General features: G+C 40.0%; 1 protein-coding gene across 1 annotated transcript; it reads left to right on the top strand.

Moving 5' to 3' along the window:
* The first annotated feature begins 5960 nt into the window (after positions 1-5960).
* On the top strand, positions 5961-8778 carry LOC107653971 (transcription factor Sox-9-A-like). The gene is made up of 3 exons (XM_016440829.1): positions 5961-6584; positions 6959-7209; positions 8035-8778. The coding sequence occupies exons 1-3, from the start codon at positions 6166-6168 to the stop codon at positions 8697-8699; spliced, it is 1335 nt and encodes a 444-aa protein (XP_016296315.1). The 5' UTR covers positions 5961-6165; the 3' UTR covers positions 8700-8778.
* Positions 8779-10976: the final 2198 nt, after the last annotated feature.

Below are 10976 nucleotides of genomic sequence, written 5' to 3' on the forward strand. Positions count from 1 at the left end.
AAAGGTCTTAACTTAAACTTTAACATAGTGTTAAAGTTGTATTAAATTATTAAATTGATTAGACATATTGTTGTAAACATGTCCAAATGTTTGTATAAAGTTTGTGTACATTTTTGGGCAATATCATGTTTACATGTGCATTATTATATTATATTATATTATATTATTATATCACAGGTTTATTTATTTATTTATTTATTTATTGGAATTATTATGTATGCTTTTATAAGAGTCTTTTGTATGTTTTGTATAAGAGCGGTCTGGTACATAAATGTCCCTTATGGAATAAAGTTTTACTTTACCTTACCTATTTGATGATTAACATATAAATTAAGCCATTAAAAAATGTAATCCAGAAAAAAATTAAATAGAAAAAACAGAATAAAATGGAATTAAATGGAATTTGGGAAGAAAATATAAAATGAATTTGATAAGGCCTTTGATTCATATTCAAAAGCTTTTGATTCTGATCATTTTTGACTCTACATATGTAAATTCTAATTTGAATATTATCTCCATTGCCAATAATAGTGTTGCACTCTCAGCTTAGTTTACATAATTCTGTATATTTCCAACCAAAATATGTACAGAAATGTAAAATTAAAGTGTGTCTGGGCCTGATCAGTAGACACAGTGTTATCTGCAGCCGCGATACAGTAAACGTCACAGAGAGAGGAAATGGTTATGAATTAACCTGCTCAACCCACACCGCTATGACATGAACCGCTTTATTTAGTCTGTGGTTTCATATGTAACACTTGAACACGTCTGAATGAATGTCACTGAGACCACCGATGACATCAGTACCAAAAGCTGATGAACCAGTTAGATCAGATCCTCAATCAGACAACACAACAAAAGGGACTGATTCAGCCTGGAACACAAATGCAAAAGTAATGTTAATAAAAAATAAAAAATAAAAAAAAGCATGCAACATGCAGAAGATACGTATATGATAGCTATCAAGACATATATACAGGTAGAAGCTGAATAAGTCACACATTTAATCTTTGCATTATAGTAAAAATATATGCTTGCATATATGACAATTCCTCAGTTCTGAACCATTTTTGCAATGACTTTTAATCACCGCTGTCAAGGGGATTTTTAGTGATGGTGCAATCAATAACAATATATTACGCCACCAATTAAATCCTGCAAGCCTAACTATCATAGGTTACTATCGGTCATCCAGCTCTCTGAAATGAAATCCGACTATGCTTAGCAGCTCCGTCTGCAAGGCACAATTCAATAAAAAATGTGCTGTGCTATGACTGGACCAGCGTCCAGACCGCCTAGCATTTCGCTGCATCAGAGATTCTCGAGCTGTGAAAAGAGCGGGCACGGTTAGCGTCTGCTTTTCCACTGGCTCGGCCCTCCCGCTGACAAACCCATTTCTTAACCCTCAACCCACCCGCCGCCGCCCCCTTAAATGCCCAAAAGAGTCCTTAAAGGTGTGGATCTGTCATTAGCACATTTAGCTTGGCGCAAAAGCACATTGTTATTTTTAAGAGCCAGTGTTTGCACCAGCTGTATCTTTGGAGCGTGTGCGGATTCCCGTGGCTTTGCGCCTGTTCGGCTCAGTGTGTCCGCTTCCCCTGCCTACTGCTGAGGCGCTTCACGTCCTCCATCAGCTCGGCTGGTCAAAATGATCTCATAACTCACATCAGGATTTTGTGGTTGCTGTGGAATCGAGCAAAATTAAAATGCATCCATGTATTGTAGTGAACTAGGAGGAACTAGTGACATCTGGATCAGACTACAGCCAATCAGACTCTACTTACAGCAGGATGACGCATGTTAAATGTCAAACAGTTAAATACTCTTGATCTGCTGAAACTAGTTACTTTGTCGTAAATCCCAGATAACGACTGAGTGCTTGGACAAACCTCTGACCTCAACACAACCCTGACAAACAGATCCTACATACATGGAAGCTCGTTTCTGTGTCTGTCTGTGTGTGTGTGTGTGTGTGTGTGTGTGTGCTCCAGGGTCACATATGTATTTGACTTGGCAGTCACCAAATCTTAGTCTGGTGAGAGAGTCAGTAGTTTTCCAGGGTCACACACACACACACACACACACGTATATATATATATATATATATATATTGTCACAGTTTGGACTCTCAGTTTGCTTTCTTTTTCCGTTGTCATGGTTATTGATTTGATTTCGTCATTAGGTTCAGCTGTGTCTTATTAATTATCCTTGTTTGGTCTGTCTATTTAAATTGGTGTCTGTGCAGTTTGAGTTTGTCGGGTCTTAAGTTAACATTTATGTGTTTGTGTCACCAGCCTTCCCTTTCTGGATAACCTGTGTGGATTTATTAAGGACTGTAAGCCTTCATCTTCGTGTGTGTGCGTGTTTGTCGACACAGACCATTACATTTATATATATATATATATATACACACACACACTGTACACATATACACACACACTTTATTTCTCGCATTGTGACTTTATATCTCACATTTACAACTTTATTTCTCGCAATGTGACTTTGGGTGTATTTACACCAGGAACGTCCGCTAGTTCACTTGCTTTGGTCCGGACCAAATACAATGTAGATTTTTTTTTGTTTGGTGCGGTTCACTTTCACACTGCCCTTTTTGCAAGTGAACCAGAAGCTGTAAACAAAACCACACGTGTGCTTGAGGTCATCCATTCATTGGTTCATCCTGGGTCTTGGTACGGTTGTTTGATCCGCACCCGAGTGCGATTGCTGTATTCACACCTGCCCAAAAGATCCGCACCAAGAGGGGAAACGAACTTGAGTTCAATTCAATCAAATCAAACAAGACAGGTGTGAATACACCCTTTATATCTCACAAGTACGACTTTATTTCTCACAATGTGACTTTATAGCTCACAATTACGACTTTATTTCTCGCAATGTGACTTTATTTCTTGCAGTGTGACAATATCTCACAATTACAACTTTATTTCTTACAATGTGACTCTCACAATTGTGACTATTTCTTGGCATTGTGATGTTTTATTGTGTAATATGACTTTATGTATCACAACTGCAAATTGATTTCTTGAATTACGACTTTATATGTCATAAGTGCAACCTTTGTGACCGTTTCTCATATTCTGAATAACTTTATTTTCAGTAAAAAGCACTGGCATGTTTGGCCACAAAGTCTGCCAGAAGTTAGTAAAGTTAGAGTTAGAGTTTCTATACTTCTGGTCTCCGTGAAGAAAATACTAGAAAAAGTCACGTTTATCAAACTAGCGCCTGACTTCACAGACAACATAAGCCAGTTTGTTCTTAAAGTCTAATTAGTGGTGGACCGTTTCTGTGCCAAAAACAAGAACTTCTGAATAGCACAAAGAGAAACGAGAATGCTCCTTAAACACCTCAGAGACAAAGAAATGGCAAACATGGCTTGCCAGTATACCTCTAATGTTTGCACAAAATCTTCACACCTCCACTCCAAGAAAAGATGACAAGTTTCCCAAGGCCTTTTGTAGGATGCTTAGCCCTGTAAATGATCATTGCTTTAATGTAACTGTGACGGATTTGGTTAACATTGGCTGATTGATAAGTTTTTTACTGAGTTGAAACTTAAACTAAATATAATGCCAACAAAATAAAAATATGGTAAAGACAAAACAGATCAAATTAACATATAGAGTTCATAAAAAATGCACCGCTTTTGCCATCTGTTCCTGAAACATTTTAGTTTTTGACAGGATGTGGTGTAGGTGTATCTTGTGTGAAATCAGCGTCTCATTTGACTGCAATCGCTATTTGTGACTCAGATGTGAGTTCTGCTTAACAGGTGGTATAAGTTAATCAGAAGTTGCACTCCCATAACATTTTATTACTTGAACACCTTCGTAAAGCCAGTGGTTAGTGAAACTTTTAAAGCACAAGTTACTGTTATAGCGCAAATGTGGTAACACTTATCTAATTGGCTGTATCAGAGGTAATAGTATTGTCGCTGCCAGCAGCTAACAGGAGCTTAATGCAAAATAAAATCGAGCAGTTGTTAAAAGATGGCTTGATAAGCGTATGCAAAGTTGAAAAGCTGTCATTCACTCCTGTATTCGCTTAAGTCCGCATTACAATAAATAAACGAAGCCTCTCCTTCATTAGCAGCATGCTGTTAACAGAAAAGGGAATGTGCTATTGACGAAGGTCCTAAAAGTTCTGTTATGTTTATGCTTGAAGTGAATAATTTAAATAAACACATCCAGTGAAAATAAACGCTGTGTGTCGGAGCGAGGACGAATCAAAACACTCACAGTTCACGTTCTGTATGTGGAAGCTGAGCCTTAATCAAAGATCTGCATACTACAAAACGCTCGTCAGTTGCCTTTTATTGTGAGTTTTTTATTATTATTATTATTATTATTGCAGTTTACACAAGCATATGCAACTGAAAGTCTGCACAAAAATGAATCCTGAAAGATCTCTTCAGTCGATCCAAGTGAGTAAAACGTCATCAGTTTTCATCACTTTTAGAAATGAGCTACAGGGTGAAATCAGTTTAACACATGAGCACCACAATATGTGTATAAATAAAATAAAATTATAAACTAAATTAAAAAGAGCTTAACAATGTGTATTATGCATTTATATTTTTAATTTAGAGTTTTAAGGTGAAACGGAGAGGAGGTGGTTCTAAACAAGTCAATTTGATTGCCACAATAAATGCATGGATTAAATAAATTACAAATAAAATACAATGTAAAATGTCTGTTTTCTGTTAGCGTAATGGAAGTTGGGGAGGTTGAAATATCACAGTGTACTTGACAAATTTAAACAATTTAGGGATGATCTGTAGGTTTCAAGATTACTTTATTCTGTAGAGTATAGGCCTAAAGTATAGGCCTATTATATAAACAGAATAAACTGTTATATTTAAACAGAATGTATCAACACTCCCCAGTCTCCCTCTGAATAAAAAAGTGAAAAAGTGACGTGACATGTGGCCAAGTATGGTGACCCATACTAGGAATTAGTGCTCTGCATTTATCCCATCCTAAGTGCACACACACAGCAGTGAACACACACACACTGTGAACACACACCCGGAGCAGTGGGCAGCCATTTATGCTGCGGCGCCCGGGGAGCAGTTGGGGGTTCGGTGCCTTGCTCAAGGGCATCTCAGTCGTGGTATTGAAGGTGGAGAGAGTGCTGTATATTCACTCCCCCCACCTACAATCCCTGTCGGTACGAGACTCGAACCCGCAACCTTTGGGTTATGAGTCCGACTCTCTAACCATTAGGCCACGACTTCCCCCTGTGAATGTGGAAATACAGAGACGTTAGCTGTTTTTAATCAGGAATTCATGACCAATATTTGCATTATTATACACAGACAAACTCTGCAAGTCTGACCAGCACTAATGGACTGAAGCGAACTGAGCACAGAACTCTGTCTCCCCCTATCGGTCAGTTTCATGAAAACACCCAGCGAATCACTCCGACACCATCTCTGGACTGCCTGACTCGATTAATAGATGCAACAATATTTGCAACTTCTCCAAACCTATCGAAAAGAAGGAATTAGTGCGAGTGGAAAGCTTTAAGGCTGAGTCACTGACTGAGTAACGCTTCCGTCCAAAATTAGTCAATAAATAAACGAATTAAAGCCAGTGGCTTGAATATTAAGCCCGTTTGATTGTTTGCAAACGCTTGAAGTCTTGCGTGGTGTGTGTGTGTGTGTGTGTGTGTGTGTGTGTGTGTGTGTTGTTTTGCACGACCCTAAAGATAAACATTTTCCGGCTGCGCACTTGCGCGTTTTCAGAATACAGCAGTAAGAGATTCCAACAAGCGCTTCTTATGAAAACAGTGCTTTCTGAAGCAGATTTCTGAAATGTTAAATTGTGAGTGATAATTATTGAGAGTGAGGGAGGGGTGGGCACGAGCAGGCATCGTTTTCCTTGTCGTCACGGCGCGTCGGGTTTAAAAGCCAATGCGCGCTCAGCTGACAAACCAAAGTTCGTCTCTCTCTTGGAAATACTACACAGGAGCGCGCAGGGAGCGCTTTGCTTTTGCAAACACCAGCAGAACACCCTCAAACGCTTGCCCTCTGAAAGCGAGCGCCGCGATTCAGTGGATTTGCAGGAACGTAGTTGGAACGTATTTTGGGGAGGCGAAACGCGCAGCCGCACCAATTCTCTGAGATCGTCCATCTACAGTCTTCGCATGAATCTACTAGATCCCTACCTGAAAATGACAGAGGAGCAAGAGAAGTGTCTGTCTGATGCCCCAAGTCCGAGCATGTCCGAGGAATCCGCGGGCTCCCCAGGCTCCGGCTCGGGCTCCGACGCCGAGAACACCCGCCTCGCGGCTCCGGACGCGACGCTCGGCGAGTTCAAGAAGGACGAAGACGACAAGTTCCCGGTGTGCATCCGAGAGGCGGTGTCTCAGGTGCTGAAAGGCTACGACTGGACGCTGGTGCCCATGCCGGTGAGAGTGAACGGCTCGAGCAAAAACAAGCCTCACGTGAAGAGACCGATGAACGCGTTTATGGTGTGGGCGCAAGCGGCGCGCAGGAAGCTCGCGGATCAGTATCCACATCTCCACAACGCCGAGCTCAGCAAAACTCTGGGCAAACTTTGGAGGTAAATGTTTTTTTGTTTTTTTTTTGCATTTATGCATATGTATAGTTTTTGCATTTATGCATAGTGCATGCAATTGCATGCAGTCTACACAATAGTAACAGTATGCACTGTAAGATTCACTGGCAGATTTAAATTTGCAATTAATGACAGTAGTCAACATTTGAAGTGGATCAAAAAAGTTGATCAAAGTTGTCCTAAGACAAGAACGGGTATTGTTTTGATTTGATGAACTTTGACGAACAGATTTGATCCACTTCAAATGTTGACTACTGTATTTCCAATAATTCATATGCATAAAGGTGCATGCAATTGCATGCAGTCTACACAATAGTATAAGTATGCACTGTAAGATTAACTGCTGTGTTCATTGGCAGATTGCTGAACGAGGGCGAAAAGCGTCCCTTCGTGGAGGAGGCTGAGCGCCTCAGGGTTCAGCACAAAAAAGATCACCCTGACTACAAGTATCAGCCCAGGCGGAGGAAGTCGGTGAAGAACGGCCAGAGCGAGTCTGAGGACGGCAGCGAGCAGACTCACATCTCCCCGAACGTCCTCTTCAAAGCCCTCCAGCAAGCAGACTCGCCCGCGTCCAGCATGGGAGAGGTGCACTCGCCCAGCGAGCACTCAGGTGGGCGAAATCGAGTAGTGCTGTCAAACGATTAATCGCATCCAAAATAAAAGTTGTTGTTTACATAATATATTTGTGACCCTGGACCACAAAACCAGTCATAAGGGTCTTTTTTTTTTTTCTTTTTTTTTTTTACAAATTGAGATTTATACATCACCTGAAAGCTGAAAGATGGTTTGTTAGGATAGGACAATATTTGGCCGAGATACAGCTATTTGAAAGTCTGGAATCTGAGGGTGCAAAAAAAACCTAAATATTGAGAAAATCATCTTTAAAGTTGCCCAAATTAAGTTCTTAGCAATGCATATTACTAATCAAAAAGTAAGTTTTTATATATTTACAGTACGAAATGTACAACATATATTCATGGAACATGATCTTTACTTAATACCTTAATGATTTTTGGCATAAAAAAAATTGCTACAAATATACCCCAGCGCCTTATGACTGGTTTGTGTTCCAGGGTCACATTTGGGTGTACTGTGTATATTTATTATGTATATATAAACACACACACACACACACACACACATGCAGTATATATTTTGAAAATATTAACATGTATATATTTATATTCATATAATATAAATATATATAATATATAAACATAACAGATTTTACTTAAATAAATACATGCATGTGTGTGTATTTATATAAACATAATAAATATAGACATTACATAAACCAACATTTTAGAAGCGATTAATCGGGAGTAATCATTTGACAATTCGAGTTTATCTCAGTTGTTTTCCTTGGCTCTCGCTGTTGCGTCATCTCTTAACCGGCGCTCTAACTTCTCTCCCCTCCTCCACCGTTTCCAAACAGGCCAGTCCCAAGGGCCTCCCACTCCTCCCACCACTCCGAAAACTGACGCGCAGCCAGGCAAAGTGGATCTGAAGCGAGAGGCCCGTCCGCTTCAGGAAAGCACGGGACGCCCGCTCAACATCGACTTCCGCGACGTGGACATCGGCGAGCTCAGCAACGACGTCATCGAAACGTTCGACGTCAACGAGTTTGATCAGTACCTGCCGCCGAATGGGCATGCCACCAACGCATCCTACTATGCCACCTGGATGGGGAAGCCTCAAAACGGCAGCCCTCCAAACGCCCAGCTTACTGGAGAACAAGAGCCACCGAGAGCGACGCACATCAAAACCGAGCAACTCAGCCCCAGCCACTACAACGATCAGGGTTCTCCGCAGCAAGCCAGCTACGGCTCCTTCAATGTCCAGCACCTCCAGCACTACAGCACTTCATTTCCATCCATCACCAGGGCGCAGTACGATTACTCCGACCACCAGGGCGGCGCCAACTCCTATTACACCCACGCTGGAGGTCAGAGCTCCGGCTTGTACTCCACCTTCAGCTACATGAGGCCCATGTACACACCCATCGCTGACACTGCAGGGGTTCCTTCCATTCCCCAACCCAACCACAGTCCCCAGCATTGGGACCAGCAGCCGGTCTACACACAGCTCTCCAGACCCTGAGCAGATGGGACTCGTTCCGCATCATTCCCCAAGTGAAAAAAGTACACTTTCATAATGTACTTAAAGTGCTCTATTGCCACGCACTAAACTTAAGATGTGTACTCAACTGTGCTATTTTGGGACACGATGAATATAAACTAAAATGCGCTTTTAACATACTATCTCTGTATTTAAAAAATGTATTTAGTCACCGTTTGTAATACACTTGAATGTACTAGTGTTTAAAAAGATGGTTCTAGAAGTGGTAACTGAATACATTTTTTTAAATACAGAGATGGTATGTTAAAAGTGCATTTAAGTTAATATTCATGGTGTCCCAAAATAGCACAGTTGAGTACACATCTTAAGTTTATCTTAAGAAGTACTAAAGAATCATTTTTAGTATATTAAGTACAAAATTAGTGCGTGGAAATAGAGCACTTTAAGTATGTTATGGAAGTGCACTTTTTTTCACCTGGGATCCACTCTCTTTAACACACACTTGAATTGCCCACACACACACACACACACACACACACACACACACATGAAACAATGAAATGTAGGAAAGAAAGCTGGACTTCAAGAAAAAAACAAAACGGCTCCCGACGTGCCTTTTAATCGCCTGAAATTGTGATTAGAATATATATATATATATTTTTAGCCTTGTTTGCAAGAAAATAAACATTTTTCAGAAATGATTCCTCTGTGAGGACTTATTGATTATTGATACTTTAATATGTACTGTGTATGTTTTCTTAACATGTTCTTTTTTTGTATTTCCGGCCTTCTGTGTTTCTTGTAGAAAAGTCTATTTTTACTAAACCACTCTTGGTAGTCATTTCTTGTCTTTTCCATCAGTAACACCCTAGTCCTTATGCGGTGCATTTTATGTTTGATAGTTTGACTCTGTGCCCTTTATTTATGTTCCTGTAAAATATCATTCCTATCCAACCGTGTTTTTTTTTTGTTTTTTTTAACCAGCTCTCATTCACGCTTTTATCCCCAACCAGCATCAGTGCCTGTCAAATGTTGGAAGCGAGTTAGCGGGAATATCTACGTGGCAGCGGCAGCTGAGAATTTACTGAGTGTCTAACAGCATGTGTCGCAGCTCCAGGAAGTGCCCTTTGACCTCTGCTTGTCATTAGCTGCCTGCAGTCGTGCAGGTGTCATCTTACAGCCCCTCCTTCTGTATCCCATCTTAACCCCTTTAATTTATTTATTAGTATTAATTTTATTTCAAAGAAATTATTTGCATTTTATTCTTTAATACTTTATATGAAAAAAAAAGAATTGTTATTTTGCTCTTCTGAATATGGTGACATATAACCCAATGGTTCCATTTAGACAGAGGGCTGGTACTTAATATGATAAAATTCTGTATTCATCATGTTTATTTATCGTATGTAGATTTTTCTATTTTAAATGTTTATTTGTCCTTATTTCTAACCAGTTGTGTCATGCACAAAATACTGTTGCAGTTTCTAAAATAACTGGAAGAGTAGTCTTTCATTTGGAAAGTTTTACGATGCTCTAATTTGAAGCTGTAGTTGTTTTTAAGTAGTTAGTTAGTTGGCATCTTTGTTTGCTTATACATTTCCCTTTCCGATTTTGTGCTATACTCAGTATCAGCCATCTCAGAACTGATGTTGGTATCTTTTTTACACAAGACTGAACAAGTTTTTTTGTCTTTAAAAAGTTTAACATTTTACTGCCTTTGAAGAAGCTCATCTTTTGTATTATATTTGCAATAAAAGTGAGAATAAAACATAAAACAGACACCTACGGCTTGTTATTTTCTCATAATCTGCGTCTAGTTATGCTTCTACATGAATATGTATGGTTTGTGTTTAGCCTTAGGGGGTGGAATGTCTTCGGTAATGACGAACGTTAGTTTTCTTGCGCAAGCACTGCCTCCCTCTCGCAGATGAAACAGCAGGAGGGCCTTATAGTCAGCACATTATAACACTCGCATTGTTAGTGTGAAAACGGAAAGAAAAACAGCGTTTGGTTTTCCTATGTGGTTCCCTAGGCTTGTTCCTCTAAACGGTCAGCAAAGGGAAATATCGACAAGCCCGTCATGCCAAAGACATCATGTTCTACTGATTTATTGTCATTTTCAGCTCTGTTTTGCGATTGCATCATCTGTGCTGGTGTGTAATTACAAAACCAGAAACAACAAACATCTTCTGGCTTTAACACTAGAATCGTCAATTTACAAATGGCACAGTAGTGATACTGAACGTACCGTCACGCTTCGCACCAGGGTTTCTCTGATTGCAGTCACGTTCCATTATA

This window comes from Sinocyclocheilus anshuiensis, unplaced genomic scaffold (assembly GCF_001515605.1).
Source record: "Sinocyclocheilus anshuiensis isolate Anshui unplaced genomic scaffold, SAMN03320099.WGS_v1.1 scaffold454, whole genome shotgun sequence".
NCBI classification, from domain to species: domain Eukaryota; kingdom Metazoa; phylum Chordata; class Actinopteri; order Cypriniformes; family Cyprinidae; genus Sinocyclocheilus; species Sinocyclocheilus anshuiensis.